The sequence below is a fragment of the Ambystoma mexicanum genome, chromosome 3q (assembly GCF_040938575.1).
Source record: "Ambystoma mexicanum isolate Mex_15411 chromosome 3q, UKY_AmexF1_1, whole genome shotgun sequence".
NCBI lineage: Eukaryota > Metazoa > Chordata > Amphibia > Caudata > Ambystomatidae > Ambystoma > Ambystoma mexicanum.
Window position 1 is genome coordinate 1,168,628,113 of NC_090926.1, and position 27,831 is coordinate 1,168,655,943.

The following is a 27,831-nucleotide window of genomic DNA, read 5'->3' on the forward strand; positions in this document are numbered from 1 at the left end:
GAAACCCATGGTACCTCACTGATGCCAAATGTGGGCTAAATACATCTGGGTCGATTGCGGTCTCGTGCAGAAGGGATGTGACCAAGCAGTTTGGGTTGGACTGCTGGGCGGTCCCTTTTGGGGCTGTGACCGAGTCGGATTTGCAGAAGTCTTTCCCCTTCTAGCTATATATTTTTGGGATATAGTCATTAACAGGCTTTCTGGCTTCAATCATTCACTGCCTCTGGACTCGGATATCCCCAGGCAGGCTCTGTGATTTCTCTCCTCCTCAGCGTGTGGTCTCGGCCGCCATCTTGAGATCTAGTCCTTCGCAAGCTCTGTGGCACTCCAACTCTGGTTTAGCCGTTCGAGTGAGTGGACGATGAGAAAGAGGGACATGGATGCTACGAACATAGGTATGGAGAGATGCGGGGGGGGGGGGGGGGAGTGGATGCATGCCAGTACTGGTATGTGGACCACAGTGCTGCAGAAGGGAAAGGGTGCATACGTGTTGTGAAGTTCTAGAGAATGTAATGTTGGATGTACAAGGGGCTCGAGTGTGTGCTCGTGAAATCGTTTGCTTGCTATTCGGTATCAATAGACTGCATAGAGGTGAATAATGTTGGTAATGGAAGATCGGGGAATGTAATGGTCAAACCGCGACATTAACAGGCATTGGCAAGGTCAACCGTTTGGGCATTTGTGTAGGCATGGGACAGACCCTTGACATTCACAGCCACAGTGGTATTAACTGGTCATGGATGGTAGCATGTGCAAAATGGTGCGAGTACCTGGGCATCTAATAAACAGTGCCTGGCAAATGCCTAATATTTATACACAAGGCAAAAATGTTCACTTGGCCAATGCTTGTTTGAATAGGACTTTAGTGAAGGGCGCATAGTGCTTATAAATAGAGTGGCTGCAGGCAGACCTTGTTAAGACATTTTTACACCAGTTGTGGTGTCTAATTAAGTCATTAACTCTCAGAAGAGACTGCTCTGTAAAAAAACACTGGCAGGCACTTCTAGTGCAACGCTTGATGGTAAGGCTAGATTAAAGCCAGTTCAAAGACTTCCCACAGGGAGGGGCAGCGAAGGACAGAAACTGTGTGAGAATCGCCATAAGGATTAGCATGGCCATGTGCAGTCAATGTGTGGGAAAATAACTAAACAATACCAACAAGTGTGTCTTCTCATGTGCCATTTCTCCCCATCTGATATCATAATTTCGGGTTATAGGTGGCGCAAGCGACACCTAGTAGCCAAACTTAAAAGGCATGTCAGAAAGGTTAACAGTCTGTTCAGATTGTACTTTTGTTCATGGTGATAAGGGTGCTGCTTTCTTGGAAGGCTCTGTCAGTAGCCTTCTACACCGAGTACATATTGCCTGATCTCCCTGCGCAGACTGTGGAAGGAGGAGGTGCTGTGCAAGCAAACGGGCTAGGTGGGAAGAAAAGGTCAGATGTGCGTCCTTCTGTATGCAGTGGCATACGGGCACCCTTCGCCCATGCTCTACTATGCTTAGAGTGGTACACTGAGGCTACGCCACACATTGTACAGCGCTTTACGCTACTGTGAGGCCACTTCACAGGACTGAGGAGCAGGGAAGGCTGCCATCTGGTCACATGCCAACAAATGTAGTGCACCCAAAGATCAGCACCGATGCGCCCCCCAGCCCCTCCCAACCCCCGCAGCTGGCCAGAGTGCAGAGAAGGGGCACAAATCAACGGTGAACGTGCTCCAACAGGTCCAGAGGCAAAAGAAATGTGGACCTTGGCAGCTTGTATACCAGAGAACCCCTCAAGTAATATTTCGAATAGGTTGTAGGTCACAAATGCAGATTTGCCATGTTTGCAACTTCCTGGAAAAGGAGTTGTGTGTCCATTGTTATACAGATTTGATACTGCATGAAGCCAGCACCGCGCAGTCTCGGAGCCCTAGACCTGGCATTTCAGACCCTGAGCAGAGTCTTTGGTTCAGCGATTGTCAGAGTTTAGCTTTCTATGGGGCCAGAGAGCCAATGAGAGCCTGGGCATATTGAAACAGTGCCCAAGAACACAGAGGTGTACCCATTCCACGTGCCCCCTTAGGCCCCCCCGAATGGCCACGACCAGCCAGGTTCTACTAAGATCGACGGAAGCACGGGCATGTTTCAGCGAGGGTGGGGTTTGACCCCTGGCTCCTCCGGGATAAAAGGCCTGGAGAAAACGTCAAGTTCTTGAGGCCCGTTAGTAGGAGTGTTGGGGGGGGGGGGGGGGGCAGGAATCCTCCCAGTTGCCCTGGGAGTTAATCTGCATAATCCACCCTTGCCCAGCTTTCCCAGCCTGGGCTGCAGTTCCGTGTCCTGTTAATAGGGGGCAGAATGCAGCTCTTTTCTTCAAACGGGGATGTGGGGTCTGGCTACCAGATTACATCTGCAAGTCGACTTTGGGCGTTATGACCCTCTTCATAGAGTGTGTGCCGCTCAAAAGTGTCGGGGTGGGGGAGGGGGGGTAAGGAGAAAACAATTCACACCTAGAGCAGAAGGAAAGTGTAGATCAAAAGCATAGATTCAGGTAAACGTGCATTTAAATTTGGGAACAAAACACAGATCCTAACAAACATTGAATACGAAGGGACTGTAGCATATCGATAGCCAAGGACTTAATGTGTGAAAGCAGAGCAAAGCGAGCCGCGCAGCAAAAAGCGCGCCATCGCTTGACCCAAGACAACATAATGCAGCAGAACAACATCCCAAAGGCAGCACCCCCCATAAGCCAGCGGACTGCTTCCATGATGTGAATAGAATTCCTTTGCTTAGGCCAAAGAGCTAAAGTCCAGGCCTCAAAGGCAAGAGGACGCCGCCCGCCCTTCATTCCACCCTGTGTAAAGGGACCTTTTCCTCATTAGGAGGCGCCACACACCACCTGCCCACAGGAAAACACATTTGGGGCGTTTTTGGCAAGTGGCTCAGGTCTGCTTTGAACAACTAGTGCATTCCATAAACGGCGTTGCTTTTGTGTCCCGATTTTCTGATTTGTTTTGCTGCCTTCACATTTGTGTCCTAATGTTTTCAGGACATGTGGTCAGGTCCCTGTGCGGTAGGTCTTTCTAACCCGGGTAATCAGGGTCTCCAAGTGGAATTGTGGCAGAGCAGCCTGGAAGGTGACCGGGGCGGGTAACCGGTACAGTACACATTTTTCACATGTCCCCTATAAGAGAATGTCCACAGAATACAGTCTAGTCTTGGAGTGGTGTGGCAAACCGACTGCCAACTCAGAGGAACGTCCATGTGGCCGTCTCTTCTGGATCATAAAAGTTGCCCATTAAACTCGGAGCTGCCTCCGTATCTACTTTGGGGCGGGGGACTGCTTTTTCGAGGAGCAACAAGATTGCTCTTCCAAACTCTCTGGCTGAGGTATGGCTGCGCTACACGCAGCCTTGATCTTAGGAGGCCTGACACACCGAGCCTCGTTGAGAACATTAGGATTTTCCACATAGCTAAAAAATTACACCAAACAGGATTATACTGGAAAAATATATGTATTTAGTTTGGATATGGGTTGTTTGATCTAAAAAAAACTTGACCTACTGACCATTTGACCAAATTATTTTGACCTAATTTTCTTCGACCAACTGCAGCGGGTGATCCCCCGGATACCTCCTCACCGTCCTGCAGCCCCCCCTCCCTAAACCTCAACCTATTCCCTTGACCCACAACTATTTTTTAAAGTATACCATTTGACCTACCGAATTAGGTCAAATGGGAGTCGCTCGAGTTGGCATTAGGACAACTATGCTAATACCTTTAGTTTTGCATTTAAGTTAACAACACAGATGCGTACGTACTAGCAAACATACCAATAACATGTGACATATGAAATGTAATGTGACCGTCTGCTTTGTTATGTCTATAAATGTAACAAGCACACTGATGCCCGTGGGACTCGGAGCGCTCTACAAATGTCAAATAAATAAAGTAGGCATACAGAAAAACAGCAGTAAAGGGACAAGGCACTGATGCTACTTCATTCAAGGACATACTCTATGCAAGAGCAAAGGAATCGCTGAAGACTAGGCATATGGGCCAGTCCTAAAAAGGAGGACACAGGCCCCAAACGAACCCTAACACAGTGTCTCCACTTAGACCTGCAACACTGCATAGCTCACAGTCGGCTTCCCCCAAGTAAATAAAAACAGTGTTTACTGTGGCACCTATATACTGTATATACTGAGTGGACGGCAGAGATTACACTAAATGCTATAAAATCAATGCAATATTCTGAAATGATAAGACTGTGCTCTAAACTACAGTGTCCTACCTGGGAACTGGGATAAAGGGCTTTATTCAGGCAAGTACTTTAGCAAGTCACGTTGAAGGAGTTTAAAGAGTTTCCAAACATTCTCCTGTATTGGGCCAAATCCAATAGGTCGGCCATTGTCCTGGCTCTGGGGAAACGTAGATGCGCTCTCCTTCTGCCCCACAGGTTCAGCAGAAGGAGCAACCATCCAGAGGGACCCGCCAAAGGTTCCGTTCCAGAAGAGGGGGCTCAAAGCCACAGACTTAGCAGGAAGTGGGCCTGTTAACCCACACTACTCCAGGAACCAGGAGATCGCTGCGAATGGAACCAAATACCCGACCAGGACCCCAGGGACAAGTACTCACAGAGTTGGACGCGGCGTGTAGTTTCGGTGTCAGGAAATCTGTGGTTGAGGTCTCCGTAGAGGAGACTAAAAACCACGACCCAGCAAGTATCCAGACGACCGAAGGAGCAATAAACAGGACACCTGGGAGGCCAACCAACGAAACCAAAAACTCAACAGCTATGAATACGGCAACAAGAGTGCACAAGAACGCAACCAAGGTCCAAGCACAGCTCGTGGAGCAGCAAGAAGCAGCAGAGACGCAGACAAAAATCCCACAAATGAGGCAACTAAAGGAGGAAAGCCAGAACATTCACAAAAACAGAGCCACCAGGAAGATCTCCCACCTTAAGGCACGTTGAGCAGAATGATTTGCCAGGGAGGTAGCAATGGCGACCAGGAAGATGTACCACAAAAACCTGCTAGCTGAAGGAACAGCAGGACGCAAAGGAAGAGCCCAGATGGGATTGCAGCAGTATGGAGGAAGAATGGTGCAAATTACCCAGGGGGACGCCAGTAAGGCCACACCGATGGTCCCAGTAGCAGCCCATCTTCAGATGCAATCTTCCAGGAGTTGCAGCACATACCAGAGGAATGCATAAGGCCTCCACTTATTTTTCACCCAGGGGCTGGCTTAAGATAGCCCACCAATCACATCCCAGGTGGGCACACAAAGGTTTTGGTGGCCAGCAAAAAAAAAAAAGAAAGTGCTGGCCATAAAATCCACCACGCCCCACTGGATGAAGAATGGGCAGTCTAGAGGACTTTATACCCGTCTAGAACATTTTAAACTACAACCGAGGGAGCCTCAGAGGGCTCAGAAAAAGCCCACATTAGCCAAGCTGCAGCTTGGCAGAGCCTCATGGGCTACATAGAGAAAGGGTTAGAGAGGAAGAGAGGAGCATGGCCTAGAACATACATTAGTCCTGCAATGGCTACTATCTAGGTGCATCGAGGTACTAATGCAGTAAATGTGGATACACCACTGGTGTACCAAAACCGAAACCACAATAACCTCCACAAAACACTTTCAGGATGGCTGTCATCCTGGGAAACAAAGTGGGGAACCCTGGAAGCCTTTTGAGATGCTAAGGGCAGCACACCAGAATACGAGGGTCAGGGGGACAATACGGTTCCGCTGGCCAATAAAGTAAAGTTTAAAATCAGGAAAACCAGCAAACCGTTTAGGGGACCCAGAAGTTAGGGAGCCAGAAGACCAAAAAGGAAATGGTGCATAAGAGGCCTTCTGAGGAATCCCAAGTAAGTCTAGTTCAGGTATCGCTTCACCCAGTGGGTGGGCACATCCCTGGTACCCAATCCCCCTGACCCCTTGAGCCATAAAGCAGGATGCAAAACTTCAGAGTACAAGCTACTAGCCACTCGCCACTTCAATGCTGTAGCTACACGCAGCCCACTATGTCTTACTCGCCAAGAGTCCATCATCGCTAGTCCATGGCCAGATGCTAGGTTGCACCAGGTCATTGCCTCACACTGGCAAGAAGCGAGTTATAACCCAGAGACTCAGCTCAACGGGCAGGTCAGGCTCTATTCTAGAAGCAGAACGGTCGACAACTTTAGTTAGTAAACGCTGGGGAAGCCCAGTGTGAAAAAGCGTGGGACACAAAGAACCCATGAAATAGTGACACGAGGATGGCAGTAGTAGCCTGTGCCCCTGGGACCAGCAAATCGTATCCACGCCAATCCAGAGAACCCAACAACCGACGCATGCGTTTCCATGATCCTCAGACTCCTTCCTCAAATGGGACCTTGATCTAAAGGGCCTACCCAACCTCTCTCAAGATTGGAGCCATTAACACGCGAGGCAGGCCTAGAGGTAGGAGTGATGGGAAGCAATCAAATACCAGATGCAACGGGTCACAACCCTCGGATTCCAAACCCCCCCCCCCCCACGACTGTTTCCAAACACAGTCTAGACACACTTGTGTACAGGCGCGTTGTGAATGGCTCATCATATCACACACTCAGCTTAAAATAAGAAACACCACCAGCGCAATTAAAGCACACACTATCAGGGAGACGTATTGAGACCTGCCCGCCTTCAAGAACTACAGAGACATGTCACTTTCCTGGAGCAAAGATGGTCCACTCACAATCCTGGATGGAAGGAAAGAAACGCCATTGGCTCAAAAAAGGTGCATGGACAGAACTGACACCTTCCCAGGCCTGCATATCCCTGGAACGCGAGCGAGGGAAACTCAGCAAGAAACCAAAAAGGTACATACCCCTAAGGTGGCGCGATATTGAACAAGGCAGAACCTGCATGCATTTGCACGGGCATGAGGAGGGGGCGCGTATGCTATAAAGACTCGCCGAAATAGACGGTGGTCTATTTAGCGCCAGGAAGAACACTGGGGGGGAGAAAAGGGGGGGGGGTAGTGATCTTCTGAGGGAGTGACAGACAGCCAGCGCTGCAAGTCACTGGCACAGCATGTACACGGAGAAGAAGGGGGGGGGGGCAGTGTCCTGCGACTAGCACTCACCCATGATCTCCAGCAGGACGTGCGTGAAGCTGTCCACCTCATCCCGCAGGCTGCTGTGGGCTCGCAACGGCACCGGCAGGAACCCGTACACCTCCTTGTTGCACACAAACATCTGCACTTCTAGACAATCCAAGACAAGAGAGGGAGCACAGCTGTGAGCGAGACATAGCCCATCCCCAGCTGTATATATATATATATATATACACACACACACACACACACACACACACACACACACACACACACACCACCCCCCCCCCCCCAGCCGTCTACAACAGTATGTAGAATCTCGGCCATCTGCTCCCCCTTTCCTGCGCGCCCCACACCCCCTCTGCAATCGTCTTGCTACATGATTGTCATCTAGGCCAGATTCTTCCTCGGCAGTGACCGGCCATGTTTCAAACCCTCCCCACCACCACCCGGTGCACAGGCCAATTGCACAGTCCCGGCCATGGTCACCTCAGCACCCGTCTACGTCCCACTTGCCTACTCCGCTGGACTTTCCCCGAGCTCTCCCATCTCTGTACAATGAGCAAGAAGCGTAGGTCTGTTCCTCCCAGCCCCCGCTCCAAAGCAGCAGTGTCAGTTTCCAGCCCATTAACAGAGGGGGGGGCGGGGGAGGAATGGGGGAATCTTCCTCCACCCACCCTTCAAGATGTCCTACCCCCCCCACACACAAAGCTTCTTCTCCATTCAGACTACACAACCCACTCCAGCCCCAAATCTGCAGAGTCCGTTTTTAGCCCTCCCTTCCTGCCCTAAAGTCCGCCTCCCATCGCGCGTTCCCTTACCCGCCTGCTTGCACGAAAAGGCAAAGACGATGATATCATCGAATGACCAGGTGTAGTCCGGGTGTGGAGGGTAAAAGGCAAGATCCCGCGAGGCTTCCTTTCGCAGGTCAATCAAGAAGGTGGAATGGACCATGGGAACGGCAAAGCAGCCATGCCGGTCCTGCTTCCGGATCGGAATATAGGCGGGTGTGCGCTTGTAGTAACCCTAGAAGAGAAAAAGACCATTTAAGTTCAACCCTCAAGCAATGAAACCCTCACTGTATTCTATGCAAATGATGTGCCTAACCTCTCCTCTGGTAGAGTTGCTCAGTGTCCCCCAGGAACACAGCGAATGCCATGCATAAGAACCACTAGGGCATCACACCTGGAGTCCCAACACTCGGTGACTATGAAGCGGGTTTCCAAGCACCAGGTCTCACCAACAACCCTGCACGGTATAGACTACCCTTGCCCACACCACCCAGCCCCATGTGGGACCGCGCCAGGAGCCTTCTTTCTAGACCCGCACAATGTCCTATTTACATGCTCCCCACCCTACTTCCAAGTCTTCTGCAGTGCCGATCCACTGGACCCACCCAATAGTAAGCAAGGAGGGGCTTCTCACCACCCCAGACTGCACTGCACAGGTGCTGCTGGACCGGCCTACATGTTGCCGCGGAGAAGAGGAGAGTCAAACAACAGCATCATTTGCTTTACAACCAACTCTAAAAAGAAAATTCTAGGACCCAAAAAACAATCTAAAAGCAGAGATGGCTCCCAGAAAGGGTGCATGGGGGGGGGGGGGGGGGGGGGGGGGAGAAGCATAACAGGGAATCGAGGGGTTTGGGAGTGATCTTTAAGGAGTGGTGGACACCCCCTTGATATGATGGAACTCGCACTAAGCTTCACGGCTAGAGGTAGAGTGGAGCTAGAACCTGCACCACCTGTAATCCACAGACAGAAATGATTCTATCTAGTAAATGAAAGGCTGAACGGAAAGCCGCCATGTATAGATTCCAGTCATCCCTGTGGCTAAACCCTAGGTCTACTTAATGTCCGCAATAGGCACTGCACAGTATGTGTGAAGATTCTCAAAAGCACCCAGACTCGCCCAAGACATCAATAAAATATAAAAATTGCAATCTACAAAATAAAAATGAAAAAAGTGAGAAGAGCCCCCCCACCCCCCACTTACCTGGGAAGTCATCCCACACCAGAAGTTCGAGTACGCAGCCCTGGACTCCAACATGGGGGCAACCACGGTCTTATTCTCCGCTATGAGGAGGCTCAGAGTGTTCGGGTTCGTTAAGAGATTGTCTGCATCCACAAACTGGAAAATAACAGGAAACCAATTAGAAGGTGACTGGGTCTTAATACCCATGTTATAATACAGAGAAGAGACATCCGATGAGAACTACAGCCTACCTTTACCAAGCGGTGAAGAGGAGAGGCGTGTGTCCCCGGGAGCACACAGGTGGGAGTTTTAGGGTTTCTTAACATGAAGACTCACGGTCTTCTGCCAGAAATAAATACATTTATTTTATGTTTATTTTATTTATAGAGCTCACCAGACCCAGGGGCAACCGGGACCATGAACCATCTCTACAGGCAAGAGCAACCTACCCGTTAAGACATCAAAAACCTGCAAATGCGCAAAAGTACCAGGCTAACGGGAGCCTTCTTAACATCAGGCAGAGGCAGTTATGCAGGTTTGGTTTAGGACAGGGTCTGAACTGCAGAAGCTTTCGCCATTCATCAGGGTTGGACAAGGTTGACTCAAACACAGCATCAACGCCCATCTTTCAAACTTAGCAAATGCGGTGAAAGGAGTGGCGGTGGGGTGTTCCTCTGAAGGCATACACGATCACAATTATCGCTGGATTCTCTAGTTCTTGCAAACATGATGGCCGGCATTACCAACTGCAGAAATCAACTTCTCTGGTTCCTTTATCAGACTCGGACTGTCCTGTAGGGCAATGCCCAAACCAACACCACAAAACGCTAGTGTGGGCCAGTTTTTTGGCTCATGTGGGCCATTTTGATAACTTACTTCACCATGCGGCTAGTAGTTTTGATCAGTGTTACTGAATACGTATTGTTTAATATGCACAATTTGCATCGCATTTTTATCAAAAACCGCCACCTTGGGAACTACTCCAATAATGTGTCACAAAAAGAATGAATTGCCATTTGCAAGTGTGGGCCAATTTAATGCCCCGACCCACCCTGCCTCCAAGTAGTCTACACAATTGCTTGATCATGGACATTGTGCATCCAATGTCACGGTTTCTGTTGCCAATCCGCTCTAAGAAGAGGAATAAAGATCAGGACGCTAACGCCCAACAAACCCAGCTACCGTTTCCATTCCATTTAGGGGGTGGGGGCGCGCAGAAGGGGAGTGCGAAGTGCAAACATACAACTACTGGCAAGGATTTATTTTATTTAAAAAAAACAGGGGTTCGGCACACATCACTTTTGTATCGAATTTCTTTTTTGTATATATTTTAAGGAAAAAAGGTTTTAGACTTACAATAAAATTGTGGGAAAGACGTGTCAGGATAGAGCCTCCTCTCTAGTGATATGATATGGCATTTATACGCAGGTGTGCCAAAGCGACGAGACAAGGAAGGGGGAACATAGGGAGACAGACAACGATCTTACTAGGCCAAGTGTCATTCAGATCGCGCAAGTGCAAAGGAAGGAGGAAGAAAGTGCAGGGGGTGGGGGGAGGGGAGGAGTGCAGTGCATGGGATAATAGAATAACAAGATAAATAAAACGGCCAGCAGGTGGCAAGTGGAGGGTGAGTGCAGACATAGATGCTAGTGAGGGGACTGTAGGGATACAGAAAACAGGTGCAGGGGTTGCCAGGGAGGCAGTGCAGGCATGCATCTGGCAGGGCTAGGGCCCGAGATCAGATGGGTGGCCAGGTAACCAGTGCAATCTCAGTAACAGCCAGGACTTTAGCAGGGGAGAAGGGGAGAGAAAGCGGAAGCAAAGAGGAGGGTTTTCAGGTGCTTCCGGAACCGAAGATGGTTCTCCTCAAGTTTCAGGGAGGCTGTTCCAGGGGGAGGCCGCAGCCGAAGAGAGAGATCTGCCACCAACTCGTTGCTTGGAGAAGCGACTGACCCTGAGGGAGTTGGAGGCGGATGAGCGAAGAGCTTGAGAGGGAAGATATTTAGGAAGAGAGTTGAAGGTATTGAGGCCCCAGATCCCAGAAGGCCTTGTGCACAATGCAGAGGGTTTGGAACTTAATCCTTGCAGCTACTGGGAGCCAGTGCACACACTTGGCAGCAGGGGCGTTGCTAGGGGGGGGGGCTATAGCCCCTGGTCTTTTGGTGGTAGCCCCGGATAGAATCTCAGGAGCTACAACCAAAAGGCTAGCTAGCCCCCAGTCCCAACAGTTCCGACATCAGCGTAGCCCCAGGTCTTTTCCAGACCTAGCAACTCCCCTGCTTGGCAGGCCTAAAGGCACGAGAGACAGGTCTGCACACCAGGTCCTACGCTTGAGAAAACCTGGTCTCCCCAAAATGGAGTAGCATATTTGCAGCAATAATGAGTAGGGGGCCACCAGCCTGGGGCCCTTTGTCAGGTACACTGGGTCAGAAAACACAGAACCCTTCAGAGATTTCAGAACAGTTGCAGCTACACTACAGGGGTCGCTGGAGGTCACATAGGGGCAGTGCAGGTAGAAACGCCAGTCCAAAAGGGCGCTTGCTGCCCGACCACGCCCATGCACAACCCCTGCTGATTGCCGCCACTCAATGCCCCTGCATCGTTATCTTTAAACTGTAATTATGGTTTCTTCCAGCACTAGAAAGTAAGCGTTACGAAATAATGGTTAGTCTCTAGACATCAATTACCTTCCTAAGTCCATAAACCTGGGCCGTACCATCACACCATGTTCCCATCTCTGCGTGCAGTGTGATCCAATCTTTATGCAACCGTTCAATTACACCCAATCAGCTCAGCCGCTGGCGCATCAGACTCGGCTTGTCTCTGCATAGCTCGTGAGGAGCAGCACCGAGGATGCACTTCAGACGAGCACGAAACCAAGAGATGCAACCATGCAACCATCATCCAGCTTCATCTTGCATGCATGCATGCCTACAGCCTGGGGGTGCCAGGGTGACTTCTCAGGCACGGCCTTTGCCCTAGGGTGATTCCATCAGCTGGTATTGGATTTAGGCAGTAGGCCAATGTACTGTAGTTCCGGCTTTACCAGGGGTGCAAGCACTTTTACCACATTAGTGGCGCAATGTACTTTTTTGGTAGCTCTTGCTTACCAATGTATTTGAAGTCCTGCTCTCTGCTGCTTTGCAATGTAAGGCTTCCTTTGTTCAAGGCAACCTCAAGCTAGGCTTAAAATGGCTGTTCTCTCCACCCGGGATCTTTGTGATCCCACACAGCAGGCCCCAAATTAGCCTTGAATGGTTGAGACTAGTCCAAGTCACTAGGCTCAGCCCTCAACTTGCTGGCTAGAGGTAGATGGAGTGGTGTTATTGGCCGAGTGGCAGTCGAAAGGACAACCAGAACAGTTGGCACCTTTGTGCCTAGTCGTGTGACAGTTGGGCAAGGGTTCTCCCCTGGCTTTCTTGCTGCTGGATTTTCGGGAGAAGAACAGATTGTGCATTTAAGCCCTCGCTTGGATAGAGGGGATTCGGTGCCTCCCAGTTGAGATTTTCTGCTGCCAGTCCTCACCGGGCCACCTGCACCCTTCTAATGACTGCACTCAAGTGTACAGTAGAGCCTGCCACGCAGGCAACGTCGAGGCTGTTTTCTTGCCGCTGCACACCACTTTCCCCAGGGTCTTTACCTTGCTGCAGGACCCCACCTTACATACTCCATGGGCCGTCATAGGTCGCCCAATCCATCATTCCCCGTGCTGGGGGGAGTTTCCTGCTGGGCTGTAACCCTCCTTTGCCCACGTAGCTGCTGGACTGCGTCATCATGGATTCCTCCACCTTCCACGCGTCTACTTCACTGCTGACTTGAGGGGCTCCATCGTGGAAAGGGTGTTTGTTCCTTCCCATTACAGAGGCATTATTCACTCCCGGTACAAGCCGTTGGGCACTGCATCCAGGTAGATGAGCCTCCCAAGAACCGCACTTTAGGGAACCACCGGGGTGGTAGTTTATTTGAGATACTCGCCCTCAAGAGCCCCTCGGGTTGAGGATCGAGAAGTGGGCCTAGATGGCATTGTCCGCTGTACGACACTGCTTTGCTACACCCTCTCCTGGGGTCTCCAGGCTCGGACAGACCTTCATTTTCCCAATGCATGCAATTGGGGCAACTGACACTTCCCCCAGCCACTTTCATGGAACATTGAACTCGCCATCAACTCTGATCAAGGGACTTGGTGAGCACTTAACCACTCCCCCAGGGATCAGGGATTTCTAGAGCAATACATGGATTTTTAGCACTTACTAATGATTTTAATATGAATTTTCAAGTCATGCTCGCCACTGCTTTCACTGTGAATGTAAGCATACACTGTAGCTAATTTGATAACTATTTTTCGAGAAGTGAATCGCAATGGTCAATAGTGGCTGAAATAGAATTGGATTTTTTGAGGGCTGCAGCCGTTTCTGGATGGTTTTCCAACCTCTACCACGGTCTTCTATTGCGATAGAAGCATTTGTAGTTTTTCATTACTAGGCCATAGAGGGCTTTTACCAACCTGGATAGTTGGTACTGGCCTTCCTTTATCAAAACACAATGGGCGATGGCTGGAAGGTTGAGAATTAATCATAACCTCTGGCATTGCTTTGGGCAACCCTCCAGACCATCGTTCTTTGCCTGCTAGACTATATGCAAATCAGGCTTGATACCTCCCCAAAAGGGGTAGTTTGTGCCAAGCTGCTAGGTCACACCCCTTCTGCATGAGACCACAAGTACCTCCAGACATGGGCCTTCCTTTAGGACCTTTTCCTTCATGGTAAAGGGTCTGGTTCCATTTTCTTCCTACCCATTGTTCACTTGTGTTACGTGCTTACACCAGGTCGAGGGCCTACAAAATATAAACTAAATTGGTTGGTGTCTTTTTGACAACGTGCTTTGGGGGAGCCGGCCCTAGCGATTTCTTACTTTGTTCGAATGTGCGGTGCCCTTTCTCTCTCCCCGCCCCACTGGTGGGTATATGTTATGACCATTTCTGGGAGAGTGAACCTATATAAAAGTATGGAGTCCTCAGATACTTAGATTGCTGTTTTCATAAATATGTGGATTTTAATACTGTGCATTATGTATGCAAGTACTTATTTGAGAAGATAGTTTGTGTAACACGTATATCAGTGTGGTGTATTTTTCTATGGATAAGCATGTGTGCTAGGTGTACCTCCGTGTTGGCTTACTACCACTTTCTGTCGCGCCGCCGAGCGGTTTACCTTTCTTAGAGGTTTCACTTCCTGTTTCGCTGAGTGCTTTAAGCCCGCCCTAGGGGTCGTGGCTGCAAGCCCCTCCACAGTGGATTGGTCAAAGACTGCCATAACGCCACCTGCCTCTCCAGTTCAGCTTCATGCATCAACTGCCAGTCTCAGGGATCCATGGAGACGGGGTGCGCTGGGGAAGCGGTCCAGCGAGACTACGTCACACAAATGGAACCTCCACTTTATACCAGACCGAGGAACCACAAGTAGTCGCGATGCTGCAGCTCTTTAAAGACTGACACTCATGTCGGGATAGGATCTTTGCGTCAGCAATCGGGGGCCAGTGCAGTAGCTGAAGGGTCACTGGCAGAAAATATTTGACAGCAGAAATTTTGAAATCACTGGAATATTCAAATCTCGCAAACCGCGAAACACATAAAAAAACAGGCAGGTCATTTACATGTCAAACGACTAATCCACTCTCTTCACGTTTTGAAAAACAAAGTAACAGATAGTTGTTCTCTTAATACAATAAAATGGCGGATGTTTTAAGTGGATGAAGTCACCCCCGGCTTTTCTAGATGATCGTAGCCCCATCAGTATTAGCCAGAGCATTGGAGATCTGCCAGTAGAACTCAGGGTCATCACCATCTGGGCCATATGCATTGACTAGGATAACCAGACTGCCCGCCAGATCCCCCCAGACTATGACGTAGCGGCCTAGGGGATCCACACTGCTCTTGGAGTCCATGAATCCCAAAGAATGGTGTATTCAAGTAAGGACACCCCTCAACTGCAAGAGGCCCCCACCTGTGGGCAAATGTCCGCCCACTCTCCTTATCAAGTTTAGTCTGCATTGAGTTATGTTGGACACAGAGACTGAGATTCTACTCATCGGCACACCCACTCCCTCCTTCCCTGCAGCTCTCTGGCCGGCCTCTCTTGGCCCTCTTCCTACTCCCACCTGCAAGGCTAAAAACCTCGGGGTCATCTTCGACTCTGCTCTCTCCTTCTCCCCTCGCATCTCTGACGTCTCTAAGAAGTCACACTACCAGTTGCACCTCCTTAGAGGTATTCTTCCTTTCCTCTCCTTCCCCCAGAAGCTCACCGTCTCCAGAGCCCTGGTTCTCTCTAAGCTGGACTATTGTAACAGCCTCTATCTAAATCTACCTGCCTCTACCCTCCGCCCTCTGCAACTTATCCAGAACGGGACTGCAAAACTTGTCCTTGGCCACAAGCCCAGGGATCGTATCTCTCCAGGACTGAAATCTCTGCACTGGCTCCCAGTGGCTGCGAGGATTAAGTTCAAAACCCTCTGCATTGTACACAAGGCCTTCTGGGGTCTGGGACCGCAATACCTTCAACTCTCTCTTCCTAAATATCTTCCTTCTTGAGCTCTTCACTCATCCACCTCCAACTCCCTCAGTGTCAGTTGCTTCTCCAAGCAACGAGTTGGTGGAAGATTACCCTCTTCGGCTGGGACCTCTCTCTGGAACAGCCTTCCTGCCTCCCTGAAACTCGAGGAGAACCATCTCCGGTTCCGGAAGCACCTCAAAACCTTCCTCTTTGCCTCTGCTTTCTCTCCCACTCTCCCCTGCTGATTTTCTGACTGAAACTGCTCGGGTTACCTGGCCACCCTCTCTGATCTCTGGCCTAGGCCCCGTCAATTTGCCCACTTGCACTGCCTCCCAGGCAACCCCTGCACCTGGGGACCGTTCTGTATCCCTACAGTCCCCACTAGCACTTTTGTCTGCACCTCCTTGCACTTGCCACCAGCTGGCCGTTATTTATGCTTATTTATTCCACTCCCCTCGCCCCCATGTACTTCACTTTCCCCTCTCCCTTCACCCGCGCACTTTTCCTCCCCCGCCCCCTTCCCATGCACTTTCACCATCTGAATGACACTTGGCTTAGTAGGATCATTGTCTGTCCTCCACTTGTTTCCCCACCCCTGCCACGTCGCGCCTTTAAACACTTGTGTATAGGCGCGTTATAAATGCCATATCATAGATCATATCACAATATACTGACGCAAAGCCTGCATCGCTGACATGTACCCCCCCCCCAATCCCAACCACCACCCTTATTCTCAACCACTGGAGCATCAACTGTCGTGGCATCCCTGCGTGGGGTGCATGTAAAAGAATCCATGGGGCCCTTCCTGCATTTTTGCACTTGGTAGTCAAGAGATCTATTCGCCTCACACGGCTGTGCCGAGACAGTAGGATGTTATTTGAAATGGATAGTGTTAGACACGGAGCTGCTGTTATCAGGTGGCCATGCTCATTGTTGCTCAGCAGCGCCCTAATCGGGCGACTTCGAATTCAGAGGAGCATTCCACTGTTCCCCCTCCCCCCCCAAATCAGGCATGCACACTTTTCCTTTATTCAAGTTAGTTTTATGAATCTTGGGCCTCCCAATTTAATAACATTGATTCCTTAAGAGCTTCCATCCCCTTTCGGGACAAGAAACACACAGGCTTGCACAGAAGGTATATTTATTAACTATATAGAAATAATTGAAAACAGATTACAGATAAACAAAGTGTTTCTTCATAAAAGACCAATAATAAGAAATAATCAACACACTGATCAATGCCACAGTTCTGGAAATAGAGACATTGTAACACACTTCACCATAAATACGTATGCATTCAATTCACCCCGAGCACGCATGTACCATTTGTGAAAACAACATATTAGCAAGAATATCCATGCCTACCCAATTCTAGCTACGTCCCCCTGTATTCAAAATACCACCCCTTTTACTCACTAAACAGGTCAGAATTTCAACAGCATTTTAAAGACAATTGCAAGAATAAAACTCGACTTTCATGATATGTAGGTGGCTTATAACTTTTTTTTATAACTCCTCTCCTCTCTAGGTTGGCTCTCTTTTCACTCCCAGCTTAAATTCAAGTTCGTCTGTCTTGTTTTCAAATCCTTCTATGGTCTTGCCCCCCCACCTCTCTTTTCTTCTATACCCCTTCTCTCCACTTTGCTAATCTTTTCCTACCCTCTCCTCCTCCTCCTCCACCACCACCACCACCCCCCTGCGCCCCCTCCCGCTCTTTTCAACTCCTCGCTCCCTTCCATTGGAACCACCTCCCCCTCCACATCCACTCTTCTCTAAAATCTTTTCCACTCCCCTCCCCAACACCCTTTGCTTCCTCTCCTTCTGCCACACCCTCATTCCTCACCTCTTACTCAAGCTCTTCCTTACCCTCTCCATCCTCTCTAGCTCCTTCCTCCCCAACCCCTGCTCTCATCTAGTCTTACTATTTGCTCTCTTCTTACTCACACATTCTTGCCTTCCCTCTTACCTTCACTAATACCTACCATTCCCTCGCACACCTCTCCCCCTAGCTAATCCCTCCTCGCCACAGCAATATTGTAAATTGTTCCTTATACTGTTTGAGTTGTGATTCAATTGCCATCTTATGCTTGTTGTATTTTTGCTTGTTCTCATGTAACACACTTTGGATTAAAGGGCTATATAAATGCAATAAAATACAAATAACAGGACAGTATGTTCAGCATTGTGTAGGCAGATTTGCTTCAGTGATGTTTCTATTTAATTAGCATGTAAAATATACCTCTCTCCTTTTCCATGAGCAACTTTAACAACATAAAGAAAAAGACAGCAAATGATCACCCTCTCCCTTTTATCTTGAGCAACCCCGCATGAATACAGCATTCTGCTGGATGGTATACCTAGCAATTACTTCAAATGTCTTCTTTTTCTACGTATTATGAGAAAAAGTTGGATGATCACATCCAGCTAAGTCCGGCGCTCTCCGTTGGAGCTCTTCTGGAGCTCACTGTTCAGATTGTGTTTGTTTTAATGTTTAATAAACTTAGAGTTCATCGCTCATGGATATCTAAAATCGTATTTAGAGCCACTTTAGAAAAATATCAAGAGTATAATCCTGAATCTGAGGAGCATCAACAGCTGGGTGTTTTGCTAAATAAGAAGCAGACTTGTTTCATTTTGTGTACGGTTGTTTTAATGCCAATGCATTTCGGAGCGCATCTCCTTCTTCAGGGCGTTAACCATACCACTTATTGTAAATTCTTACATAATTATAATACAAGAATAAATGAAAATGTTTCAATCCACATCATGTGAAAATTCCAAATCAAAACCAGATTATAATTCCAATCAATAGTTTGAGAGTAAATAACCAATATTAACATAAGTTCACCATAGTTGAGTACACAAATCAACAAATGCATAAAATGAATAATTGAAAAACATACATACCCAGTAAAGGTAATTTGTTAAAGATGGAAGATTAGATGGTGCGGGGGGACGTATGCACACAGTTAGAAAAACTATTAACTGGGGTCGAAAAGCTCATGTGTACTAGACTTCGTCGCCAGAGAAAAAGGTCAGGTGAATCTCACTGTACATACACCATGGGACCTTAGCCATCAATATATATTTTCCAGATGCAACGTCACGGGAGAAACAATTTCTTTATCTATGCTCACCCTCAGTACTGACACATAATATGGACAGGGGTTTACTGCAGTTCCCTTTAGATGATCACTGCTCACAGAATTACTTCCCCTTTAGGTAATACTCAGATCCAGATTTCATTTGGGTGAATCACAGACAGGTGGGCACCCACACTTAAGGAATGCTTCAATTCTACCCTTCCAGAAACAAGTGGGCTTCAGCCAGTAAGATCAGATTAACTTTTCTCTGCAGCAAGTCTATTTTCTCATCCACTGAAGGAGGCCTGGGTCTGGAACTCCTTTAAGGCCTCACTAACAGGGCTCGGATTATAATCCAAAATGGATCCAAAAAGAGAGCAATCTATTTCACCTCCTTCTGGTTGTTATCAGTCCTTCCTTCTCTCCTTCTTAGTCAGTCAGTCAGTCAGTCAGTCAGTCAGTCAGTCAGTCAGTCAGTGAGTGAGTAACTGAGCAAGTGACTCTGTCTGTGTCTGTTTCTGTCCTTTCCTTTTGTTCCCAAATGAATGAGTGTTGAATCGTTTCTATAATAGTAACCCCACCTTTGAAGTGTGTATACTTTCTCCAATCTAATTGGTCTATGTATATGATTTGACAATGTTCCCAGAGCGACATCACAGTACACACATGCCTCCAAAGTCATTTGGCGTATTAATGAAGAGGGCAGTCAGATTGGAGTAATTTCTAAACCCAGTTTCCCCGTCATCGATTGCAATATTTATCTCAGTATTTGCTTAATTATATTCTGTTTTTTCCTATATAATGAATTCCACACATATGACCACTTTCGTAATTTGCTAACAAGATTCCTTTCTCTGGCGCAAATCAAAATGAGGCACCTTATCATAACAGCACAAATAATCAATTGCTTTCAGATTTTGTCATGCAACCTATTGATACTTTTCTGAACAACTTATTTTTCCATCTCGACCCAACTGGCTCGTCACTCCGAACGCTAGGCTACATGACACTAGCATGCATCCTATGGAATGAAATTCACCCAATTACATAATAAAACTACATTAGATGAGTTCTTTAAGCGGTCCAGTTCCAGAGATAAAAACAATTCAATGTACATATAAATGGCATCTTCCTTCATACAAAAATATTGCATTACAATTGCAGCTTTTCTGCCTATATTTAAAAAAACTATGAAAATGGTAATTTTCTATTAAGCCCGGGCTGGAAATCTGGTGTAGACTCAGGCCTGGCTCATATGATCGTTATGGTGAAGAGCCTTTGTAATTCCAGACCTATCAAGTGTTCAAATCTTTCAGTAGCCTTGTGAGCTGGTGTTATTAGATTTGCACCGAGTAGGACAATGGATTCATCTGAATGTAACTTATTTTTAATATTCACCTCCCAACGCCGCAACATACACACAACGCAAGTAATAAACCACAACACTTCACTTTTTTTGGAGTCTGGTTTGCTTCTGCCCGTTTGCAGGATAATCCTCTGGAATTGCCAGGCTTCAAAGACTTCATTAGCTTTGGAAAGGACATCATCTGTCCTCCCCTCCTGTGTGCTGGGGGATGTGAGTTGAAAGGATTCCCATCTGTCACAATTCAGTGCTGGCTCCATTTAAAGTCGGTTTTAGTCATAATTGCAGCTTTTTAATGTGCCTACTTCTAAAACATCACAGTTCATAATGCATTGGTTTATCAAACTCCTACCAACAGTCCATACTAATCTGGATGCTTTATTTCTGAATACATTACACCTTTTGCTGTCGTGTGTGTTTTTTCTCAACTGTTGTGTGCGGACCGCAGCCTGAATCTTGTCTCAAGTGAGCATCGTTATTCAGTGGAGAATTCTCTACAAAGTAGAACTATTTCTTCTACAACAGACCAATATTACTTTAGCAACCAATAACGGATTTTCATAGTGGCAAGATGCCATTGTGGTGAAGGTGAGCGCTTTATAAAACCCAACACAAACATAATCAAAATAAACTAATCAGAAGACTTTTGCACAGTAACAGAGGATCGCAGACATAACGAGTCAGAGGGGAGCATAACAGCGTGTGCAAGTGCGTCTAAGTTTGTGTATGAAAATAGAACTTGATCACTTAGACATAGGGTCCAAGAAAAGGTGGAGGGTCATAATCTTGCATAGATTTTCAGACACTAGTGAGGGTCAAAGCCAGACTTAACGCAAGGGGGGGGGGGGGGGTGGTAAAATACTTTGTGTCAGGGGCATGCATGACCTCCTGGTTATCCAGAGGTTGATCATGTGAAGTAGTCTTGTAGGTGTGAAGTCGAGGGAAGGTTCCGAGAGGGGTGATCTTGACAATGTATCTTCTGGAATATTGCCCGACTTGATGAAGATTTTGAGCAAGAGATCAAGAAGTTGCAAAAAGTGGCTTGCAGTGCTAGGATCTCTTTGAATATCAGACAATGACAGTTGGGGCAGTCAGAAATGTGCAAAGGACAAGAGCATTCAATTGCGTTGGGGGACGGAGGGGTGATTGGAGGCTTGGAGAGGAGCTTTTTCAGGGTAGTGCACGAGTTTGGAGGTGAGATGTAGTTGATTATAACAAGGTGTGTGTAAGAGAGCAAGAGAGATTGGAAGGGATTAGCCTTTGTGGTTTGAAAAATCAGTGGTAGCATGTTTTAAGACTCCTTGCAGACTAACTGTAAATTCAATCCTGTTTGTGTAGTGAGCCTCCTTGCCGCCGCACTAGAGTTCAGTAGTGCCTTAGTTGGCTTGCCAGATCATCCTGTTCGAGCCACAATTGCAACATTTTCCATGCATTATAGCAGGGTGGGATGAAAACCATTGGAAAGACGTTCTTATGCCGGCATCTGTTATTTCATGGAAAGGAGGAGGCTGTGCCAAGGGAGTGATGGCAGCCAGTTGTACCGTTTAAATTCTCATGGAAGCAAGAATATCTTCGCACTCTTGGGGTGCGTCTTGCGGTCAAGATCTTTGTGCGCGAGGGAATGTTTAGGTGGCAGATGTGACTAGCATGGCTAGGGGCAGTCAACAAGCAAACGCCACCTCCACGCTGAGCCCCTCCCCACATAGCTCTCGCCTGCACTCCATTCCCATGCCAATGGCCACAACAGGAAGATGGCATAGGGAAAGTGTTCAGAAATGGAGCTTGAAGCAAGTAAATTGAGAGCATAATACATGCTGGAACTTCAAGACAGATTTCCTAAAGCACACAGAGGGATGAACAACAGCCAAGATGAAGGTGGGAAATCAGACTCTTAGTTCCTAGGACAACTTAAAACAGGGGTGTGGGGCGCAGGGGGGACTACAAATTAATTCCAAAACAGAGTAGGAGAGCAAGTGGACATCAAGCGCACTGCTAGACGGTGCGACTTGTAGAAACCTAACAGCAGAAGAGACGCACGAGCTTCGGGATTTGCAGACGGCTTTCCTAGAGTCGGCGCAAACGAACACATTGCAACCAGCAAGCCAATCCCAGAAAAGGGAGCGAGCGTTCGGAGCACCCGGCCAAACTCAATGTTACTGAATGCGAGTCTTTGGAATGAAGAGGGTTTCCAGAATTTCGTAATACTTGCCACTATACTGGAATGAATTTTTTTAAAAATAATAAAAAACAAGGTTTCACAGCAGCAGAATGAATGTTTTTAACATTTTGGCAAAGTGCTACATTTACGGGATGGTTCAACTTTAAACAAGGTTTAAATACATTTAATTCCTTTATTTATTGTGCATTTGTAAGGCGCTTCTACATCAGAAATTGTGTTTCAAAGCGTCCACAGGGTAAGGGAACAAAGGCGAGAAGGAAAAACAGGTGAACGGGCAAGGGGCTGTCCTAGTAGGCCATGTGAGCATTCAGAGCATGCAAGTGAAAATGTCTTCACTTACTTGCAAGCCGACTGAGGGGGGGAAAAATAAATAAATAAAAAATAAATATCGATCCACTACAGACAGACAGACAGTGTGCACGGTCCTATGCTCTCAAATTCCACTCAGGCTGCAAGAGTGGGCACGCAGAGGATAGGATGCTTCACCAAGCAAGGATGTGGAGACTAATGCCCCCTTCATAACACTGGAAGGCGTTGTCAGTTTTATTACACGGTACACTCCAGCCAGGGACTCCTTCCCCGGCACTGAATGTGGCGAACAATAAAGCGCTTTTATTTTTAATAAAGCACTGGTTCTTATTTGAGTAGGCCCACAACCCGTCTCGCACCCAACTTTTTATTTTTTTTATTATTTTTTTTACATTTATATAGCTCACAGCATATAACAAGGGCATCGTGGCGCTTGTTACAGAAGGCTTAAGGATTGTAATTTAAACATACAGCACTTGGTCAACATTCCCAATGAGTATAGACAAAGGTGCAGGTTCCTTGGATACAGTGCAACATTGAATTGGAGGAGCATGCAGTCAAAAACAGTTGGAGCAAAGAAGGTTAATTGAACAGAGTGGTTTTCAACATTTCACAAACACCCTGTGTCACAATGGACTAGGAACCAGGACGATGTGTATCAATAAGATATTAATTTATTTAATGAAAAAAGAAAAATATTCAAAATACAACAGCCAATAATATGTGTCAACACAGAGGCCATGATTTCTACAGAACAATTGGTTCGGATATCCTAGCACAGTTACAAAGATCTTTAATGGCAAAACAAGAAAAAGAGAAACAGTTTTCCATCAAGTGATAGCATCAAGGTTTAGCGCTCCCCCTGCAACACTAATCCCCAAACATCAGCTAACTTAATTCCGTTGAATGGAAGGCAGTGGCAAGGAGTTAGGAAAGAGGAAAAAATGAAAATAATAATAAAAAAAAACAAAATCTGATTTGAAATTAAACCCAGCACCCCAAGATGGGAAGCAAGAAAAGAAAATGAAAACCAGTTTTTGAAACAAAACGGCAGAATCAGATTTTGCTTATTCTTCGCACGGCTACTCACAACTGCTAGGGGACAGAATAAAAGAAATTTGTGCTGCTACACTTGAGGAGTTAGGGAAGCTTAAAGACTGCTAATCAGTACACAGAACAACATAGAAATTAGGTAAGAAAGTCGATTTTGGGGAAAAAGTAAATGCAAAAGGAAAAAATACAAACAGCAAATGGAAATTCGTTTTACAAAGGATATGCAATGGTAGCTAAAGAAAGGGTTAAGCTTTCAAAATCAGAAATCTGTTTTCAAAGACAAGAACAGAGACACATAAAAGATAGGATTCTAGTCAAAAGAGATTGCTCTCAATGGGACTATGGTTTGGGGTTTCTAATAGTACAGATGCAAATTAGGATTTTGATGGTTAATGCACACAACAAATTTGGTTTACAGTTACAAAGAGACCAATTCTGTTGAGGCTATGACTATAGTAAAGAAAGTCACTAGGCACAAGGGGGTCAATTTCGAATTTTAACTAACTTGTACCGTGAATTTCAATGGGGAATTAATTGATTACATTCAAAATGATGCTATGGATTTATACAGAAAACAGATTTATCAAAGGAATACGCTAACATACACAGGCTAATACAGATTCTACTATGGGAAGGTGAAGGAATTATACTGGCAATTTGGGACTTCTCAATGGGATTTCAATGAGGTTTCAATGAGATGCAATGTTACAAAAGGAGAGGGGTATGCAATTTGGGGCTGGGGTTATTTGCTACTTACAAAGTAAGCCTTGGTTTGGGATTCTGGACAACCAGCTGAACCTCAGGACGCTCCGACAGCTAGGTAAAGGGTCTGGTCTCTGCACTCTTCAAGATGGTAAGGTTCAGTTTTCCCTCTGTCCTCTTTCTCCTGTCTCCCTGGATTCTTGTGTGTCTGTCTAGTATAGTCGGCCCTTATATAGCCCAAATGACATCATTCATTTTACAATCTAGGGGCAGTGCTCTAGAATTACTCCTACCCTGGGATAGGACAGCCTACCATTCCTCTCTCTGCCCCCTGGCATCATTGGTTCAAGGGGAGGGAACACCATCTCTCCGTTTGGCATTTATTACAGTTCTTTATTTATTCAAACTTATACTAGCCACCTCCATAAGAAATAGATATGCAGTTTCAATTAGTCCAAGGGAATTAGGTAAGCCGATAGCCAACTCTGTGTAAGGCAGCATGGCCTTTTGGCGCATTTTGGTCCTTTTCATAAATTATATAACACTTATAACTCTGCAAATGATTAAGCATGTTCATAATCTCATTCTCCATCAAATCTCATGCTTGTCACATTTTAAAAATCAGCCAAAAACTAGTCTTTACTGGCCATTTCAGTCCACATAGTCCTAGGAACACGCCCTTAGTCTCTAAACAACCACCTGGAAACCACATGGAAAAAGTGCAGAAAACGAAATTACCTCATTCGGAGTGCTGCAAAAAAAATGCCTAATGTCAATTTGAAGGATCTGTCACATATGGGATGGCAGTGCTTTATCCCCCACAGCCAAATGTCATCCCCTGGCTCAGCTTGCAACAAAAGACTTATTACACCCTTTGAAGATTGTCAGTTTGTCCTTGGTAGCGGGTGCAGAAGGAACTCAATGCTTACTGGTCAAGTCTAGCCACACTTGCTTTCTTTGTCCTCCCTGCTAGTACTGCCTTCCAGTCTGGCAAAGCAGGGAATTATAATGCCCTCAGCCACATCACATTCAGAGGTTTCCTGACTGAGCCCAAAAAACTGGTTTTACTGGTATTCTGAGTCTCTTGCCAGGTGATTGAAGTATTGTGGGGACAAACTTAATGTACAATGCTTAGCCAACCCCCCACCCACAACATATTTCACTGACATTTTTGTGCGAGCAAAGCTATCCTTTCACAGTGGCTTTTAAATGTCATTTATCTTTTTCTCTTCTTTTCTTTCACACGTGGGCAAGCCGTATTTCATCTATTTGAAATGCTGTTCTGTAGGTCATGGGATTCTTTAATGTATCCTTTTGAGGGAGTTTGCATTTACTATTGGTCCATTGACACGGAGTGGTAGGCCCCCTGCATAGGGTTCTTTGATTTGAAATGGAATAAAAGCAAAAAGCAAGCTGTTTTTTTCATTTGCAGTGTTTTGAGCGCTGCAGTTCACATAAAAGGGAAAACCAAACCTGTGTCGGGTTGCAATGTAAAAATCCTTGCCCCTCATGTGAATAATAAGACAAGGCCGTTTTGGATGTAGTGCATAACTTCTTGTTATTCAGATTCAAGAAATTCAAACGCAGAGCCGTTCTTGGTGAAAGGTTCAAATGCTTGTCACACATGTGCCAGGGAAGCAAATCAGAGCCGTTTTTGTTTGCAATGTTTAAATGCGGTTTTTAGGTGAAGGGGATTTCTGTTCAGGGCCTTCAATGCACACTCTACAGAGCTCTCCCTTACCCACCCACCAACAATTAATTAATTAATTCATTCATTCATTCCAACCCTTCCATCACATTTAAAGCCCAGACAACCCTTTATACATCATACCCTTGTACTTTATCAAAATAACTCAAGGGAATGCAAGAATAGCACACAAGAACCGCACTCCATGAATGGGCTCGCCGCCTTATGAATCTGTGTTTTCTAATGTACGTACCTGTACTCTGAAATATTTTAATTTCTGTGAACCTTCATTTTCATCTCAAGCAAGGCCCTGGCGGCAGTTTGAACAGAACACGTGTTCCTAGAGGCGTTGTTATGCTAGGGGGTGGGATATGAGGGGGCTATAGCCCTGGGTCTTTTGGTTGTAGTGCCGGATAGAAGCTCAGGGGCTATACCCAAAATGCTAGATAGCCCTGAGTCCCGACAGTCACGACATTAGCTTTGCCCTGGATCTTTTCCAGACCTAGCAACAGCCCTGCCAGAGGTGTCACTAGCGGTGGGCTGGAGGGGGTGAGGGGGGGGAATCTATAGACGGGGTCTTTAGATTGTAGCCCCGGATAGAAGCTCAGGGGCTATACCCATAAGGCCAGATAGCCGACAGTCCCAACACTAGCGTTGCGCCCCAGATCTTTTCCAAATATAGCAACACTCCTGAATGTTCCTATATCAATATTGATCAATCGCCATGTCTTCACTCAAAGATAATACAGATGACAACAACATGGCACCCTACTTTTAGAGTCAGCATTAGTCGAAACAAAACACAGTCAGCGCCATACTTGAAAAATGCTCAAAAACGCACATGCAGTTTATCTACATGAAATCCAAACACCAGTGTGATGAGAACAAGTCTATCTATCCAACAAGCAAAGTAACGTGCTTCGTGGTGTACCTTGTTGCATTCAGTGGAAGCAAAAACACACACCGCCTATGTTAACTTCAGAGAAAGGTTGTGTAGGCATGCTGGGGAGAAATCTACCTCTTGTGGTAGGCAGAAGAGAATACCATGACGGTAGGATGGTTATTTACTTGATCGCAGGCCAAATTCACTTTTTCAATTTGACCAAATGTTTTTGAACGGTTTGGGGGGAATTTCGGTCAAATTAAATATATCTTCATATACACAATATGAGGGGTGGGGTAAGGGAATAGGATGAGGGGTGGGGTAAGGGAATAGGATGAGGTGGGGGGGATCAAGGGGGAGTTGGGGGGAGGGGGGGGGGACTCCTCCGCATTTTTGAACCAAAAAACAACCAAAATAAATGTCAGTGAAATTGGAAAAGGTCAATTTATTTCAGTCAAACAGAGCTGAGCTGATGGGATGTAATCCAAACGTGTCCAGAGACCGAGGCCCTTATCCTGACTGCAGCCCAGTTAACCCACCACCAAGATGAGTCTTCACTGAAAGCATTACCAGTTTCTTGAATCCTGCCATTACCAGGATAGTGCTCTTGATAGATCTAGTGCAGAGAATAGAGTATTGTGGGTGCTTGCATCCCAGCCTCTTCTTCCAGGGGTAAGTCTGGAGCTTGATCATGCTACCACAAGGAGAGCCAAGGGTACCTTTCAGCAACCGTGATGATTTTGAAGCCCTGGTACATCACATGGAAGTCTTCACTCACCCTTCCACTTCTGGGGTCCAGTGACCTCTTCCCAACAAGCGAAGTCCGGATCACTGGAATAAACCTGCTTAGTGGATAGCTGGGTGTGTCTTTACCGTCAGAAACAATGAAAAAGCATCCATTGCCAAAACCTTGCTGATCCAATCACGCTTCAGGGCGCGCCCGTTATGAGACTCTGGGTACAATATGAAAGCGGTAAC

The 27,831-nt window shown here is 46.8% G+C and overlaps 1 protein-coding gene across 1 annotated transcript in view; it reads right to left on the reverse strand.

Moving 5' to 3' along the window:
• COLGALT1 (collagen beta(1-O)galactosyltransferase 1) overlaps positions 1 to 27,831 on the reverse strand; it is a 143,021-nt gene that overhangs the window by 51,831 nt on the left and 63,359 nt on the right. The window contains exons 4-6 of the mRNA XM_069604006.1: positions 9,068 to 9,202; positions 7,894 to 8,098; positions 7,103 to 7,222 (exon numbers count right to left, since the gene is read on the reverse strand). Of these exons, the coding sequence (XP_069460107.1) occupies positions 7,103 to 7,222; positions 7,894 to 8,098; positions 9,068 to 9,202 (460 nt within the window). The remainder of the gene's footprint in view (positions 1 to 7,102; positions 7,223 to 7,893; positions 8,099 to 9,067; positions 9,203 to 27,831) is intronic.